The 18,966-nt window shown below is 41.7% G+C and overlaps 1 protein-coding gene across 2 annotated transcripts in view; it reads left to right on the top strand.

Moving 5' to 3' along the window:
* SORCS3 (sortilin related VPS10 domain containing receptor 3) overlaps positions 1-18,966 on the top strand; it is a 299,459-nt gene that overhangs the window by 197,173 nt on the left and 83,320 nt on the right. For both annotated transcript variants that reach the window (XM_030488031.1, XM_030488030.1), the window contains exons 6-7: positions 8,765-8,829; positions 15,702-15,820. In XM_030488031.1, coding sequence (XP_030343891.1) covers positions 8,765-8,829; positions 15,702-15,820 — 184 coding nt within the window. The remainder of the gene's footprint in view (positions 1-8,764; positions 8,830-15,701; positions 15,821-18,966) is intronic.

The following is an 18,966-nucleotide window of genomic DNA, read 5'->3' on the forward strand; positions in this document are numbered from 1 at the left end:
AGCTCCTTGTCTTCTCTGGTCTCTCCTTCTGCAGTGTCACTCTTCCACTGATGGAGAGACCCACAAGTGGCTGTGGCCATTTTATTCATATCCTCTCCATTCTGTCAGTGAGGATGCTTCTGGTTTGAATGCAATCCTATCTTGTCAAGAGACACGTGGTGATCTGCAGACCTCCTGTCACTGTTGTTTTTACCCATCATAGCCATGCAGACTTGCTGCTCCTACAGACAGAGCCTTTCTTTGCATATCTGTCCGCTGTCAAAATCCTTTTTGTTTCCTGCTTCTTTGTCTTTTCCTCTTGTGGATGTTGGGACAAATGAACATCTCGCTCTCAGTAGCTAATTGAGTGTGATTTTTTGGGGGCAAGGAGACATGTTAGTACATTTATGTTTGCTGGTCCAGAACAAGTCGTTTATTCTCCTCTGTCTTTCTTCTCCTTCCCCTTCTTCTTTGTTCCTCTCTCTCTCTTGTCCTTTCCTGGCTGATGGTTCAAAGTCAAAGAATGAAATAAGCTGTTTGTTCTCTTCAGGTTAGCATCTGTAATGCAGAGAAACAACTGTCACAAAAGGTTTGTGACACAAAGCTAGTTTTTCACATTGCTTTTCTCCAAAAATGCATAAACTGAAAAACAAATTTATTTCCAGAATGTTAGATGTTATCCTAGGGTGATTCTTCACAATATCCTGCAACAGGGAACGTGGATACTCATCCTTCCTTAATTAATACAATGTACAATGTCCACAGGCATATGGGGCTCATCAGCATATCCTAATAGTTTTGCCTGTGCCAAGCTGCATACTGGCATCCTCTCTTTGGACAATTTAAGTTTTATTTTTATTCATCTACTGCTGCATGCATTTATGAAATGATGTTTTCACTCTGAAGCTTTTCAGAGGCCTTGTATTCTGCCTCTCTGTTAACAGCTGAATCACAGCCTTAGTGTTTCAGGCATGTCATATACGCAGCCAGAAAATGTTATAAACATGAAGACAATTAAACACACAGTGAACTGAGAATCCTTATTTTCGTGTAAAACGTTGCTTGAATGGGTCATGTTTAAGATACTTTTGCTAGGAGACAAACTTAGAGGAATATTATGTGTCTTCTAAACATTCCCTTCAGGGTCAGGGGTCGGGGGAACAGTAACTCCAGTGAAGTTTTTGTTTGCAAGACTGACAGTCTGAGCTGATGGCTTCTTTGAGCATGTACTTTGCTTTTCTGAAGTGGTCAGAAATGGGTCTGATTCCTGTTTCCTGAAAAACCAAAGCAATAATCTATAGCAATTCCCCATCTACATGACTTTCGAAAGACGGTACCAAGCACTGGGCAAACATTAATTAACTGGGCTTCATAATATAGTAGGCATTAAACTAATTTTAAACCAAATGCAAGCAGATGAAAGTCACTCAATATGTCAATGATCAGTCTTGGAAGAGAAGCAAAAACTCTGTGCTTGAGCTTCACAGATCCGAGAAAAACATAGCTGGCTAGAAAATGTAATTTGCCTGATTTATTTATTTTTTCCAAAAAGCAGAAAAAAACACCCCTCACACCACCCCTGTACCACCACCACCACCCACAAACTGTTCTACTCCAAGATTTTCCATTGGGAAACAATTTATTTTCCAGCGAAAAATTTTTGGCTAAATATAATGAATATTCATCTGGAGTAGATTTCCCCCCCTCCCCTCAATAATTTGTCTTAGATTTATCACAAAAATGACTTTTGTACACTGATTTCTGCATTTCATGTTTCTATTTCTATTTTATTCCTCTCCTATTAAAAAAAAAAAAAGTGATGCGGAATGGTGGGGGAAGAAAAGGATGAGAAAGGAGACAAAGCTACCTAAAAATGTGTAATTTTTTAGTGTTTCCTAAAATATACTTTTATTCTTGTTTCCTCAAAGGACTTAAATTTAGACTATTAAAAGTAAAAATAAAAGAGTGTCTTGCAAAAAGTGTCCCTTCCTTCAGAAAGCAAACCAGAATCCATTCTGTTGGAATGTTTTGAACTTTTCCACCATAAAGTTTGCAGACCTCTAACGCCAGGTAAATCTCTTATCTCCTCTCTAGAAATGCCTTCCTTAAAGCTGCACTGTCTGTGTTAGATGCATGTGGGACAGAGAGCTGATGGTATATCATGCCCTAAAGCTTTGAGATATCTTCAAGACAATAACATCTTAACCTGATGAGCTGATGCTTCATTACTTCCACCATATCCCAATGCAGGTGCTGCTAGGACTTGGCTTCTTATTCAATCAGCATAAGCCCCCAGGGCTGTTTTCATATAGCCTGGATCAGCTGTACCCTGATGAGTCAGGAGCAGCAGACTGCACAGGAGTGGGTTATTTAGTTGGTAAGTTAGTGGCAGGACTGTGACTGCACCTGGGAGCACACCGGCTATGAGTTCTGGCTTGATGTGACTGACAGATTCGCTCCCTGCATGAGTCTCAGTCCCCATGAGAACTAGTTTCAGGCACTGCTGGGAAATTAAGATGCCACCTCCAGCACATACCCTGCCTGTGCTGCTGACCCTTTCAAACCTTGACAGGGCTGTAAATAAAGATCTTCACCCTTCTACCCACATGCTTTTTTGAGTTTATTTCACAAAAGTTTGGTTATGTTTATTGGGGTTTATAGTATAGGTTGGGGAAGAAATGCCGAAGCACTTTAAAGAACTGAGCTATTAACTGGATGAAAAGTAGACAGAATTATTTGTACTTTCTTAGTTTTTGGTATTAGCATACAGGGGAAAGAAAAAACATGGATCAACAGCAGCTTTGTTCTGTTGATAAATATACTTTAAACGTATTCTCGGGCTCAGTGGCATTTCTCTCCCACTGCTGTTAATTTCTGTGATACAAAGAGTCACCTTCTCTGAAGAGTTAAAAATATTTCTGTGTGTAGCAGAGCCTGCTGTCTTGCGTGGATTCTCTAGTGATTGGTGACATGTTTGAGCCTAAATGAGAGCATTGATTTGGACCTCTTTCCTCTTCCTGGCCTGCTGTATCCATGAAACAACTGTGTGTAGCAACTTTATAGTTCTGGGGCCTGTAATTCACTGAGTTTACACGTAATTTACAGGTTTAGACTTTCAGCAGGTAGTGGGGATGAGATGCAGTTAGGCAGATACATGTATGCACATATAGAAACACATGCAGATGCTGTTTCCTTTGAGATACCAGGCAGAACACTTCCTTAAAATTCACTGGGACCTTTCTAAAAAGGATTGGCTTTGCTGAAAAGAAATTAGCTGAGAATAAACTCTTGGCAATTTTTTATCACTTATCTTGCAAGCTAAGTCTCTCAACAGTTACTTTTGCTGATGTCCAGAATTGTAGCATCACGGAAATTAGCACCGGAAAAGACATAGAAAGCTCCAGGGACCTGGCTAAGACACTTTCTTACAGTATCTTCCTGCCCAGCTTTTTTTGCAAGCTTCATTTGAAATATGCTGTGCAAGGAGGTTTTGTCCATAACTCTTCAGAGACCTCATCACGTCCTATGCCATGCAGCAGCTTCTCCCCCTGTTCAGCCACAGAGAATAATACTGTATTTATGTGTTTAATAAATACTTTTTTCCCCCAACAGTTGAACATTTGTATCTGTTCTTAACGAGGGTAGTTTGTGCTGTGTTGTCAGCCTGGGGCGTATGCAGCTTGTGTGCACATTGACTGTTATGGGTGCAGAGTTAAAGCCTGATGGAGCCAGTTTTGAACTTGACTGCAGTAAATAACAGATGAATACACAGAATCCCCTTGACCATCTGAAGCTAACTGCAGTTACTGATACCTAGACAAACGTGATGCCATATCAGATGGAGACGGTAGCCTGTTGGCTGTTGGTCCGTGTTGGAAAGGTTATGTATGATTTAGCAATGGTGTTATGTGAAAAAATCCAGATCAGTTGAGCAGGAATTGTATGGATCAGTTTCTGCCCCCAGCTGCCCATATAGACCTGGACCTTTTGTTGCTTGAATGAGTTTATTCCCATGGATTGCTTGCCTGGCACCACACGGAAATGTTTATTCACTGCAGGGGCAGGATACAATTAAAATTGCAGCAGACTAATTGGCAGCATCCACTAATTTGACCGCAGTTGCCTTCAGCAAGAGGATGTGTTTTTCCCCCTTTACATATTATTGCACAGTGAATGTGCCTTGTTCCTTCCCATTTCTAGCCCTTCTCTACTGCACAACATCCTGATAAGTAGTCTCCATCTGTTTCCTCTGTCTCTTTACATCAGCAGTGACAATTGCCTTCAGTCTGACATCCCAACCTGCAAAAATTAATTTCCAAGTTGCCATCTTGGGAAAGTCTCAATCTGTTGTAAAAGTTTTGATTTTGTTTTCAAAGCCAAAGCTGGGGAATGCCATCTTGAGTGGTCACAAACTAAGCACACCCCTGGTAAAAAGCTCAATCCAGTAGATTCCAGACCAAGTTTAAAAAGCTGATTCCTCATTTTTTACCTTGTTTTAAATCCTTAACAGAAATGTTGCTCACGTCCACTCCCACCAGCAAGTGGGTCCAGGAAAAGGAGGAATAGAGCTTCTCTTATTCTCTATAGATGGTTTAGGGAGCAGGAATGAACAGCAGGCAGTCTGAATTGCTCAGAGTTTTTGATATAAGATGCTGGAGTAGCCAAATCTCAGTGCTGCCTTTTGTCATTAAATGCCTGATGTCTGGAAAATGGGTAGGGAAAAAAACAAAAAATGGTTTCTTCCATGGAAAGGCAGTAGAATTGGTAGAAACAGTGAGCTGAAGTGTGTACTAGGCAGGTAATCCAGACAGTCTGTGGAATTCTTTTTTCCTTTCTTTGCATAGGCTAGCATTTTTTATTTTGAGCTATATAAGGTCTTGTATGGAAACATGTCAAGAATAGCTACTTGCAATGCAGAATGCTGTGTTTTCCTTGCCCTTCTCGCTTTCTCTCCCTCCTGGTCAGAGAAAAAGTATTAGCAGAGAGGTCTAGTAAATGTATATCCGTGCACAACACTTTTCCTTCAAAATAGAGACAAGGATCTTGCCAGGATCCTGTCCATCCTTCAGCTTTCAAGAACACACAATCCTCTTCTGAAAAGAAGGGAGGAAAGATCTTGTGAAAATCTAGAGCTACCATGAGAACAGAAGAGAAAAGCAGCAGCAGAAGATAGAAAAAAGTATCACTTGCTTCCTTCCTAATGGGATTCAGAGGTAGTTTGAATCTTAACTGGCCTGTGATCCCACATCAGCTGCAATAGTGGCTGCAGGCTCCACGTTTCAAAAACTGCCTTTGCAGCAGTCAGGGAACATGTCAGCAGGAAAAAAAATGACCTTTCCTGTCACTTCTGCCTGCATCCTCTCAGCATTTTTTCATCTGAGTGGTGATAAATGAATAGGGATGGTGGAGGATGTTGATTTAGCGTGGCTTCTCACAATGAGAGTGCCTTTTTTTCTCCCCACGGCCGTCCAAGGCAGCAATATACACGGGCACATTTTGTGGACCTTGGTTTAGCTTATGCTCTGGAGTCTGTGCACACACAAAATACAGAGCTGAGCTGAGCCTGAAGCCTTAGGTGTGTCTGTGTGGCAGGAAAACTGTTTTCAAGCTGAGCTTAGGCTTGTAACTGTTGTTAAACACTCTTGTCTTTGTAAGCCTCTGAAATAGAGCTGCTTGTCAGCCATAGAGCTATGAAAACCCTTTACGGCCACCCCACTCTGTGGGCTCCACTTGGCTGTAGAGCACATGAAAGGAAACTGTAAATCAAGGGATGGTGTAATCTCTCCTCATCATACTTTACTTACTTAAATAGTTTCGAGCAGTGCATCTTCCAACTGTTTTTCAGAGAGATAATGTATGAGAAAATATAAGGCTGTGAAGCCATCTTTTCTTTTGTTGCTACTCTTGTATTGCCAGACCTGAGAGGTCATTGCAGTGAGTTCTCAAGACCAGAGAAATTACTACATGGGATAAAGGAATAGCTTTTTGGAGCAGCTGTGCTCCAAAACCTGCATTCACATCTTGCTCTTTCCACTGACTGATTTTTTTTGCATTCTTCATGTAAAGCTTCTCCAGACAAATGGTGAGAGATCATTTACAGAAAATACCGTATTCAGGAGTCAGAGCACTGCAAAGCAAAGCTATGTTCTTTGCCAGTGGGAACAGACATCAGGCGAGGCATGAAAAAACAGCATTGATTGGGGATTTGTTTTGCAATCAGAGTCTTTGATATAAGAAGATGATCTAAGATATGGTTTGGGAGATGGAAGGATGACCGATGCAGTTAACTTTACAGGCTTGTTATCTGCCTGCAGATAACAGGAGCTTGTCTTGCTTTTGGCTTGCAGGAGATTGCTTTGTGAGCTTTTCCGCTCGAAGTACTGTATTTGGAGAGCAGAGGAGTGCTAGGGGGTGCTGTATGCTGGTCCTTTTTTCATCGTTGTTCTGAAAAGAGCCATCAGACTTGTCAAAACTAATTAAGGAAACAAGTAGATGACATTGGGAAGGAACTTCGAGCTAGAGTGACATGTTTCAGGAGACTCCTGTTGTCCCCTGGTGCTCACTTAATAGGCATTATGAGCAGATCCACAGAGCTTGCGTATGCAAATGCACAGCGATAATGAGTATTTTGGAATTTGTTTGGAAATACTTAGGTTCTTCTAATTACAATCCCTTTTAAAATTAATAGTATTGTGGCAGATGGATGTTTCTTATTCCCTGGGCCAGGAGTAGGTTTGCCCCATTGCTGCAGGGGGAGGGATGCAGAAGGTGGTGTAGGGAGCAGGTCAGGCAGCCTGGTGTTGTGGTGTCAGGGCACAGCGAATGACTCTTAGTAGAAGGCTGGTGTCTGGCTTTGAGAAAGAAGCCTAGGGAGTGGATGCTCCAGGGTGAGGGCTGAATTTCAGTAGAAAGCCTGCTGGGAAGAGCTGTCGGCAGGTCCCTAATGTGATCCCAACCAGCACCTAAAAGTACTGAAATTACCACTCTTCCTTTCATAAAGCTGTGATGGATAGAGGTATTGGTAAGCATGTACCTCTGTCCCTATTGGCATGTTGTAGGTGAGAGTCATGACTGCTGAATAGCTGAAATGGCAGCATTTAGGGCTACTTATGGGGAAAACGGAAGAAAATTTCTGCTATGGACTAGAAGAATGTGTGCCCTTTCTATAGATATCTTGGGAAATAACGTTGCTGCACACCATAATGTTTTTTGCTGACATTGTAAGGAATTTCTATTTGTCCTACTGTCACTTTTACCTGTGTCCAGATACTTGGAAGATTTGACACCAATAATTACATAGTCACAGGGACTCCAGCCCATTCTGGCATCCTTACCAATAACAGGCAGCACTTTCTTCCTTGTGGGATCACCCTGAAACCGATGGTAGCGATTAAGGAGCAGACTATTTCTCACTGGAAGTAGAATGATGAAAGCTCTGCCTGTGTGTGGCTTTGTTTTGTTGTGTTGGGTTTTTTGGCTGCAATTCGCAGTGTGTTGTGAATGGACTCGCTATTGATGTGGGGCTCTAGTTAACAAGCAGTGCCAATTTCAGTTACCTACACAGTGGGTCATAATGTAGTTGTTTTGACATTTGCAGCACTGGCGGAGATTAGCTGAACTCCAGCACATTCATATGTTTGTCATTGCTTCAGTGACTATGTTTTTTGTGAGATTCACAAAAATGTATTAGAGCATCTGTATTTTGTTTGTTCCTTTTTTTCTACTACTACTTTTTTTTTTTCCTAATGTTTTAGCTGTTGATGCCCCAAGGATGAAAGCAGCAAAAGATTGTGATAAGAGTGTATCAGAACATTAGGGAATTGTGAACGTTGGCTGGCTCAGAGGGAATCTATTATTTACAATCTACTGTATCAAATTCAGCTTCCACAAAATTAGAAACTGATTTTTGTCGTTGTCTCTTTTTATTCTAACCCTTTGGTTAACTTAGAAGAAGTAGTTCCATAAATCACGTGGACATCTATGGATTTTTATTTTTTTTTCCCTGCCAGCCATTGCTAGGACTAAATGTTCATCTCCAAGCCAGGACACTAATAATAACATTTCTGTTCTGGGTTTGACTTTCCCTGTGCCAGAAGGAAAACTATCTTTGTAATGTGCCTTGCAAAATATTTTTAGGGAGTAAAATAACAATGCACAGGAAGATTTGACTTGAGGTGCTTGGGTTTCAGCCAGTCAGGTTAAAGAAACTTATTATGCCTTTGTTTCATGATTATCTAGGGCTGTGGCGTGGGATAATGAGGTGAATAATGAATTATTTCTAGAATTGTTTTTGCCACAAGTTCACCATATATATGTGCGTCGTTGTTCTTCTTTCGAAGATGAGGAAACTGAGGTAGACAGCAGCAGGATTGCCCAGCAAAACAAGGGCAGATCAGTCTCTCATGTCACTATTCAGCCAAGTAAGACCCCTTTTAACATCCTTTCTATAAGCATGGGGCTGCTGTGCCCTTGTCTTTCCTTCAATATTAAAACAGACGTCTGGTTTTACTGGATCTTAGAACCAGCTTGCTTTGTGTCCACAAGAATGGTCATTGTAGTCTTGATCTCGTAGACAAGGGCTAGGCAGGTTCACCCACCAGCGCCTGGGAAGGTGTCTATCTTATAAACACAAAGGAGACAAGTTGGTAGGAGGTAGGGATCTACATACCAGGTGTCACAAGTTAGATTTGAACTTGGTTTGCTTCTCCTCACCCTCTCTCTGTCTGGTTGCACCCTTTTATCTAACTTGGCTGCCTTCCTTCTCTCTCTTTTTGCCCCCAACCAGGTCGGTGGCTGGTTTGGATAAAGAACCTGACCTTGTGCACATGGAAGCCCGGACTGCTGATGGACGTGAGTGCCTGTGGCCAATGCTGAAAAAGTGGGCTTTGGGAGTGGGAATAGAAATTCACTCAACTTATTTTGTCTCCTCATTTACATTTCAGTTGGTAAGAAAGATGTGGGTCATGGGTTTGGTGTAAAGCATTCTCCTATCCTTAGCCCCTGCCTGGGGGGAAAATTCACAGGCTGCAGGGCTTGTGTCTGTGGAGAACCTAGGCAGAAGCACAATCTGTTGGGTTAAGGAGTGTTCTATTCTGTTCCCTATTTAGCTTTTTCAGTATCATGTAGTTTACACGAATCATAAAGAGTTTGCTTACCAGTACCGCGCAGTGCAGCCTCCATGCATTTCCAGAGGTCTTCAGAACAGCTATGGTGTACCTGGGAATTTGAGAAATCACCTACAATCAGATTTTTCCCCTGTCCAGAATGTCCCTATGCCCCAGGTACCCTTTGTCTCATAATAAAAGTATTTTTCAATTTTGCTTATGATGTATAAATAGGTGCTCCATACCCAAATATTACAGGCCTTGAAAAGGTGCCTGGATCTGAAGTAAGAAATAGAAAAAAATATAATTCTTAACCCCTCACTGAAATGAATCTAGCCACATTTGCAGCAGAATGGATTCCTAGGTAATTAACCTGTAACGAAGACGACAGTTGGTATTAGAAGTAAGTTGACTTTTTCTATTGCTCTCTCCAAAGTGTTTTAGGTATTTCTCACAGGAACTACAGCATGGTAATGCATCTGCTCCTGGGTTAGAGCCAGCTTTACTCCAGCTCAGTGCCACCACAGCAGTGGGACATGTGTCCCTTTTATGCTACAGGGACAGTGTTAGAAAAGCAGCATAGGACTGAATTTGTAGAGGATTTCTGGGAGGAAAAGGCCTCATTTTTGTTGGTTGCAAACTTTTCTCTGCTTTAGTGAAGTGCTGCGTAGGCCAGATGCTGTGTGAACGAGGTTCTGTCTATCAGAGTGGCTTCTCTGAGGCTGTGGATCTTCTAAAATCACTCATTGGCCTCCCACTGCTATTTAGTGATGGCAGCTGAATAAATAACCAGGCAATAAAAGCTTGGGGGTGACAGCTGTTTGTTGAATATGGGGAAAAAGCAAAACAGGCGAACAGGTGGGTGGGCAAGGTAGGGAGGCTTCTTCAGTGCCTTTGCTGCTATGTGTGCTGTTGCAGGGATGCTGGGAGAAGTGGCCAAAAGCAAGTGAAAAAAGCAAGCAAGTAAGCAAACAAACTGCTGATGGAGTTTATTTTCAAACTAAGTTTAAACTTGCTCACCCAGCTCTTTGAATATTGGATATGTCAAGGATGTAGATGCTTTGTTTGAAAGATGTATCCCCAGTTTGCAGACAACTCTTCCTTCAGGTCTTGTTTGCTGTGGGGGTTTGCTATTTGTTCTTGTTTTAATGCATAAATTCAGCATTTTGAAATTGGCAGTTGGTGATATTGAGGGTTTCGCTGGAAGCCAGATATAACCAGTAGTGTCAGCAAAACAGGCCCATTGCAAGCCATTGTCCCAGCAGATAGCAGGCACAGGCGAGACCTGGCAGGCTGTGCTGGTCCTGCTGGCACGTCCTGCTGGGGAACAGCACCAGAATGACTCCTCTCCCAGCCAAATGCAGCACAACACAACTGTGTTGCTCCAATTAGAGTTTCTAAGCCTTAAAACAATATTAGTTTGTGTTACAAAACATCGACTGCCTCAAAGCTATAGCCTCACCTGGCGTGAAATGTTACAGCTCTGTGTACTTAGGAATGGGAGGTTGAACTTCTCTCCTAGTTGGATCTGTAACCAAAATGGGCTTTCATGCTCTCAGTGAAATGGCTGAAGCACTTACACCTGCTGGAAAATGGGTCCCTGCAGTTATTTCCCCTTGATCAGAAAGTTTCTGATGAAAGTTTTCCTCAGTAGTAGGGAAAATGAAGAGGAGGCTTTTTTAGTGCCTGTTAGGTCAGTCTGGTGTCTCAGTCACTTACTTGATGTGTTAACAGACATGGATTTGAGTATTGCCATTGCTCGGTTCAGTTCAGGTGCAAGAATCCACACTTTCAATGTCCCTGGCCACTTGAAAAATACATGATTCTTCTAGAGGGGACATTTGTCTTTCCTCTTCTGTTTTCCTTCATACTTTTCATTAAAAACAAAAATACTGGGGGGGAAACAGTATTTAGGATTAGGCTCCTGGACTTGATTCTTCTTTTCTTTTTTTCTTTTATCAGTAATGGGACTCAAGAACATATCTAATACTGATTCAGACACTGGAGCCCGGAATATGCTCTGTGTCTGAGAACAGATGGTGGAGCATGATAGAGTCTTGTTCACCCATAAATAAGTCAGGGCTATCAATAAGCTCATGGAGCCGGAAAGTGGATGTCCTGTTCACCACTCTGGTGTCTGTCCTCCAAGATGTCTTGCCTTATGATTTTGTCTGTCCCAGTCATTAGGAATGGTAGGGTCTCTGGAAGAACATCTGCCACAGTGTCTAGTCCCCTTAAATATTTTCAAGATGCTGCTAATGCCATTGCCTAGCTGATCTCAAGCTGTTCCTGTCTTTTGTGGTAGATGAAGTTTTTAATATATTTTTTGACATCTTGGCAGCGCTCTTGTAGCAGAATAATAATCTAGGCTTGCATTTTTAAATTATAAAAACATGTAGGAGCCTTGGGCACTGTACCTTCTGCCTGGGTGTAATAGGCAGCAGCAAGGACAGGGTTGAATGCAAGGGAACTGTTAGAAATACACTGACACAAGCACCCGCCAGCACTTCTGGGAAAGATATATTAAACTTTCTGATGTTCACTGGGATAATCTTCTCCCCACTCACAGATACGGTGCAATAAACAGTATTTTAATTAAAGGGAAAAGGGGCACACACACCCCCCCCCCCCAACCAGAAAGATAAAACAAGGTAACTAATTCCTGGGGAATAATTACAGTCCTGTCTACATACATAGATTCTCTTTCCCTTTGGGGGAAAAATTGCCAAGGCCAGTTAATTTTTTTCTCCCTCCCATGGTAACCATCACTGGTAGTTTATGATTTTAAGTCTTGCCTGGCACCAGGACATGACTTAAGCTGAGCCAGTCTGCCAATGAACTTGTTTCCATCAGCCCCCTTTCTTCTTGTTAGCCATGCTGGCCAGCCATGCCTGCTTCTAGCTGCCTTGTTAATGATGCCAGGAAGGAGTAGGCTTGCTGTCTTGTGTCTCTGTAAGTCACAGTAACCTGCACATAGGTCTGCCCTTTGCATCCTTCAGCAAAGTGACAGGTTTGACTGTTTCAGTGCCTTCCTTCAGGGACCCATGTCTTTGGTTGTTATCCACCAGAGAGAGCCTCTTGTGTGCTCCTGCTTCCTGCCAAAGCTGTCATGACTGGTGGGCAAAGAAGAGGTTTAGTAGGTTGACTTATTTCACCAGTTTATCATTGCAAATTTCAAGAAATTATTTCTGTTTCATCGCTTCTGAAAAGGGTAAAAATACATTCCAAATTCTCATGGATTGGGATGGAACAAGATGGGACAAGATGGGACACTACGTTAACTGGCAATGGGGAGGTGTTTCTTGCTCCTCAACTTGCAAAATGGCTGCACATCTGAGAAAGCCGTTCCCTTACCCTAAGTGAAACAAGTTGGTGGGAAGGGTTTGTGTGCAGTTATGGATGCTGTGATTTGAGCTGCAGGAAACCCTCCAGGCTGCTTGATGTCCGTATTGCTTCACTCACAGATGGACTGAGAAAGTAGCTGGATGTTGGATTATAAGCATGGGAAGTTTTTGAGGCTGTCTATGAAATAGAGAACTCTTCTCAACAACTTTTGCAATGGAACATAATTAAACAAAGAAACAAGTGAACAAACACAAAAAAACCAACCAAACAAAAGCCCCCAACACTTAAACCCTCTAATCCTGGTGTTGTGTGGGACAATATATAAATTAGAAACAATCCCCATGTAGAAGCCAACCTCCCTTAACGCATACACCTACCACGTAAAGGTAAGCAAGGCTTTAAAGGCATAGCTTGAGCACATGCCACCTGCTTCTCTGGGCAGCTGTCCTTTTAACTTGTAGCTGTGCAAAACAGGGCTGAAAAATTAATTCATTTCAGCGAAGAGGGAGATAACAGCTTCTCTCTTAAACTGACAATTACATTGAGGAGCCCTGTAGTTTCTGTATAGGGTAAGATGTGCTCTGTGAATGGGACGATAGCTCATGAAGAGGTCATAGCCTTCAAGAAGCTTGAGCAGTGTCTTGGGGTTGTTTCTTGCTTTGAGTCACACACAATGTGAACATATTTTTTATCTGATTTTTAGACATATTTTAAAGGTAATTAGTTTTCATTTTCTGTGGGGCAGCAGGAAAAAAAGCAAGACTTGAACTTATTTTGATGTCCAAAGGCAGATGGGTCTGAAGACTGGTATTTTGTGTCTGTGGGTTGGGTTTTTTTCCTAGCCTTGTGTTGTAAAATAGGTGAAAATAAGTAAACAAGAGACTAAATGGATAGTGAGCTACCCCCCTTCTCCGCCACCAGCTTCCTGTGAATATTAATCAGCTGCCATTCTTTGAGTATATTTGATTGCTGGTGTAACACACTCAAAATGACACATTTCCCAATAGGCAGGTAGCTAGTTGTCATGTCAACACTTGTGATTTATCTGCATTTATTTGTGGCAGGTTTTTATTCCTCTTTCCATTCTGTCACTCAGCAGCAGCAAATCATCCTCTTTTTGGAGGGATAAGAATATCCAGGCGACTGTGTGGGAGAACATACCAGAGGGAATGAGCTGCTAAAAATATGGCTCCTGACCTCTCCTCGTTCTGCCTAATTTTAGTGCTACCACATGGAACAAGTTAAGGCTGCTGAGCTCTTTAGGTAGCATGGCAGTATATAAGACCCTCTTGTTTTCTGAGAAGTTGCTTTTATCAAACTCAAAGATGTCTTAGATTCTATGCTGAGGAGGTAAATAGCAGCTCTGGACCAAACATGTATGTGTCAGTTGATGAAGAACCTTAATTTACCCCGTCTGAGGGTCTGACCTCCCTACTGCTGCTGGTATCTTATGCTGGGAGAAAGCAAACTCCAATACTCCATTTACTTGGCACTGTCTCTAGGTCAGATATTTTTCACCATACACTTTAATTACCTCCAGGTACTCTGAGCTGGCACCAGCAACAGTTTCTGCTGCTTTAGCATCATCAGTGGGACTGTTTTCATTACTGTACCAGACCTATGCAACTGCTCTGTATCAGCCACGTAGCCCTTATTAACCTCAAATTCCCAGTGCCTCAACCCAGAAGCCCATATGCAGCCTTTAAATGTGGAGCTTTGGTCCTGCAGTTGGGCACAAACCTTTATTAAAGCTTAGTTGCAGTTTGTGATTTTTTAGACAATATATTTTAAAAGTTACTGTTCTTGCTATCAATGCCTCTGACTTGCATTCTTTTTGCATTCTCAAGAGTCTGTTGGTGGGATGAGGCTTTGGAGACAGAAACTGCCAGTTTGCGAATCTTGTCTTTGAAACAAGAAAGGCAGTTTCCTGAGTATCAGAGGATTTCAGTTGTGCCCCCAGTGCTTTCCACGGAACCACATTTTTCTGTCACAGACCAAGGACAATAGCAGGTTTTATGGGATGGAGAATCCTGTAAGCAGCTTTGATAGGCTAGTTACTGTCCTTTTAAAGTTCCCTTTTATCCTTTTGGGCTCCATTTGACATGATCCTTGCTAAAAAATGCAGTTGTGAACAAAAATCACCGCACTAGGCACACCCCAGCCCTTATAAACCTACTGTTTTCTTCATTGATGGTCTGTCCTCACGCTTTGTAGAAAAGGGAACAAGTGCGTGAATCTAAGAAGCCTGTAGAAGTGCCACAGTGTAAAAGATATGACCCTTTTATCACTGCAGCTGTCATCTTAGTTGTATTTTCATTTTCTCCCTAATTTACAGTTTTTAGAAAGGTAGTTGAAAGGCAGAGATAGCACATTTAGATTACATACATCCAGAGACACAGTGCCTTGGTTGTTCTGTTTCATGAGATCCTTTCTTACCCTAAGTGAAATAATGCTTAATCCCCTGCCAACTTACTGGAGGTGAGCACGTCTCTTCTTGCTGCTCCAAGCAACTTTCTGTGTGTCTGCCTTTGCCTTACTTCTTCCTCACGCTCTTCTCCCAGTCCTGTTCCTCTCTCAGGCAATGCCAAGGCCTGACAAGGCATCCCATTAGTGTGATGGTCTTATCTTCTCTCTAGACAGAAGTGTCTGATGCCACTTGCAGTGGATATAACTACTGTTGGGACTCTACAGCTAGTCATGCTGTTGCATATCCATGGTGTTTTCATACCTAGCTTATGTTGGCTCTAAAGACTTAATTTTGGGAGATGCTTGTCATTTTCACAGCAAAATAAGTTAAAATAGTGCTGGTTTGTGCTTTTTTTTTTTGTCTCCTTGTATGTTACAACCACAATTAAAACCATCAAGGCTATGGTATTTCAGGGGGAGGATGTGGATATAGTTCTGAGCAGGGTAGTGGAATTGATAAATTCTACCTCAGTGGCTTTTGAAATCTTCTGCTCCATATAGTCTCATCATCAATTTTCTGATGCATTTAGGATTTGTACCCTCCACTTATGGTTTGAACTCCAATATCGTGAGGGCTGTCTGCACAATGGGGAAGAGAATGATGGGTGTGGAAGTGTGTTGAATTCCTGACTCCAGAGAGCAGTTACATTTTTAAAGGCTGGATGTAGATCATGCAGTAGCATCTATCTAATTGGAGCTGAGGTTAAAACTTCCCTTCTGAGACCTTTTTTTAAGCTGCTGATGACATTTGCAGACAACAGGCTCCTACCTGGGCATTTCTCATGTGTACATATTCTCCTGTTGCAGACACACACTATTTGACCTGTCGGATCCAAGAGTGTTCAGAGACCAAAAGGAGTGGGCCATTCTCACGCTCCATTGACATCAGCTCTCTTGTTGTTCAGGATGAATATATCTTCATCCAGGTATGTTGGTTTGGTACAAATGTGACAAATTCCGCCTGTGTGAGGTACTTGTTCTGTGCAAGAGAGGTGTATTTTTAGGATCGCAAGTCATGAGCTAGGAGTCTATACCTGACTGCTATAGTTTGGCAATGCAATCTGGGACAAAACAGATGATTTCTCTGCTCATCACTTGTGTCCTGGTGAATCTGATATATTTTGTAAGTTCAATCACCAATAATCATAACAGTCCATGAGGTTTGCAGAAGCTCTAATTTGCTGTTGTTGTGGCTACTTGGAAAATACAAAGAAGCTAGTGATGAAGTGCAGAGAACAGAGCAGAACATAGGAAAGGAAAGTGATCATTTTAACAAATGGAAAAGTTTATGCTGATTTGACAGTCAAATAATGTTAATGGAGTGAACAAAGATTTGCAGTAGGAAGTAAAATAGCAGAGAGATTGGAAAAAGATGCTATAGGGCAACTTCAAAGTGGAAGATGGCTGTAAATTTGTCAGCTAGTTGATGATTTTGGAGATGAGGAGAGAGTGAGAGAAATTGAATGAGAAACTACTTGGTTTTGAGATTTTCTGAGGACACGTGGGCTGGATGTGGAACAAGGCCGTCTATCCCCATTTCATACCTGGGGAAGCGTGAGAATGAATAACACAGTACAGAGGAACACTTCCTGAACATGTGCCATTTAGGTGAAAACTGGGAGCCAGGTTGTAGAAAATTCAGGAGGCACAGAGATTACAGACATGATGATGTTAACTGCTTGTCACCAATGCTAAAGAGAGAGAATGAGACAAGATGGAGCTTGAATTCAGGTGGTACAGAAAACACATTTGCTTCCCTTTTTGAGCAATACTGGGTTACATTAAGCTCCTATTTTACTTCCTTGATGGAACATTTTTCTCCCATTGGAGAACATTAATGTCTCCCAATTATAAAAAAAGTTCTGCTCTGTTTATTGTGAAATTTTCTTAGGTATGGGAGTTTACATGGGAAGGCTGATAATTCTGTACTGGGATTAGATGGAGGACTGGATCTATATGACCTGGGAAGACTACACTACAAAAACTGCATGCACTTGAGTAACACTGGAAGGCTTCTCCCGTGTGTAGGGGAGTCTGCTGCTCTGGAGATGACTGAGTGCTAAGGGAGCCACAGCTCCCCTCATTTCCCCAGGAAACCCAGTCTGCTATTGCTTCCCTTGGCATCAGGAGGAGACCTGCAGCTAGAAAACACCGAGAATGTAGCTTTTGCAACATAGTAAGTCATGATTTGACTAGAGGCTTTCCAGTTGGAAAACACACTACTCTCCAAGGAATATTTTAGAGAGACTCTTTTAATCTGGTCTGAGGGCATCATGGTACATCCAGTTCTTTAAGACTAGAATGAGGTTTTACAGACATTTCTCATTCCTCAGCTCCCACCTGTATTAAAACAAGGGTTCTCTGTTTGGAAACTTGAGCTCACAGTGAGAACATCTGTCTGCCATGTGTATTCCTCTGCCTCAAATTAGCAGTGAGCAGCTCAGGCTAATAGCTGTTAATTGCTTCAAGTTAAAGAAAGAAGAGTGTGTGTGCGTGCGCGCGTGTGTGTGTATACAAAAACATGCATGTATGTATATGTGCCTTGACTATCCTTAGCAATCTTTTATTATAGCTTAATGGGTGTTTGAAATGAAAATTATATACCCCCACTTTTAAAAATTGTTAAATATACACTGTCCTGGGTTCAGCTTAAACCATGACATACACACTGGATGTTTCTTCTGTGCTGGGCAGGAGACTCTACCTTGCACACGTTGTCTGTCACTTTCCCTCTTTTTTGTATCACACTTGCAGGATTTCTGACTGTCCAGCAGCCTGTCAAAAGTGGCTGCAGAAACTGGGCATGGATTGAGTCCATGTAGTACTCGAGTAACACGTAGACACTTCAGATTCACAGCACACACCTCTCTGAGCTGACGGTCTGTTAAATCCACCGTGTCCAGCATATGGTCGATGGACTATGCAGGGTGTTTGCTAGGTACATATGTAGGAGTGCTGATATGTCCTGGATGTATTAGTCTCACAAGCTATGTGATATAGCTGCCTATTATGGGATGCATCGGACTGACTGTGTGTGCAGTGTCCCATGCATATCACACAGTCTGGGTAATCTTGGACAGAAATATGGGAGCCAGCTCTTTTGAATTTTAAATATTAGAGATGAATAAATAAATATCAAATTAAATGTTAAGAATCTGGTGAGGTTTAATAGTTGCATAAAGAATGGGTGTGTGAGTTCTGATCCGTCTGTGCTGGAACACATCAGAAGTAATGTCTTGGAGTAGAGAAACGAACTAGTTTCTTTTAACTTTTGTCATGCAAGCAGTAAATTTTTAGTCTTTTAATTGCTTTAAAGTGTGTGGAAAGATCAAAACCTTCAGGGGAAATTTATCTGCTCCTATTGCACTTATTGTGGGATGAGGTAGGTCTCTCTGAAATATCCTTTTCTTTATTAATATTAGAAGGAACCTAAATATAGCTTAGAGAAGACCCCTAACTTTATGACAGCTAAAATGAGGGAAGATGAATCCCAGCTGTTGATATCAACATTGTAGATTGTCTGCATAGCTATTTACTAGTGAATATCCATTCTAATCAAGTTGCTGAACAGGCCTGTGATGTAAGAATCTTGGGAAGCATTAACCTGTGTAACTGTGCACTCAAAGCAAATGTGATACTACAGTGCATAATGAATAGGGTAACGAAGAATACAGAAGATGTTCTATTATAAATCAATGGTTTCTTATCATGTGGAATGCTGTTGTGCAGCACTTCTGAAAGTATCTTACAGAATTGCAGTGTAAAGAAAGAAAATTAGAATGATCCTAGGCTTTAAAAAAACTTGCCCATGAAGAGAGTTTGAAAAGACAGGGACCGGCTACGAGGCAAAGCAGATAAATAACAGCACATGATGAAAAATGTAAAAGGTAATGAAGAAGGAAGGAAGAAATAGCTACTAAGAAAGAGTAGGAAGAATTCTTATGAATAAAACAGTAGGTGATCACTCTGAATTTATTGACTGACTTTCTTTTGATCAATAATTATTTAAGGATGCCTAGCATATCACTAAGATTGGATAATTCTGCATAAATTGATATGTCAAGAGAAAATC

The sequence above is a fragment of the Strigops habroptila genome, chromosome 5, assembly GCF_004027225.2.
Source record: "Strigops habroptila isolate Jane chromosome 5, bStrHab1.2.pri, whole genome shotgun sequence".
NCBI classification, from domain to species: Eukaryota; Metazoa; Chordata; class Aves; order Psittaciformes; family Psittacidae; genus Strigops; species Strigops habroptila.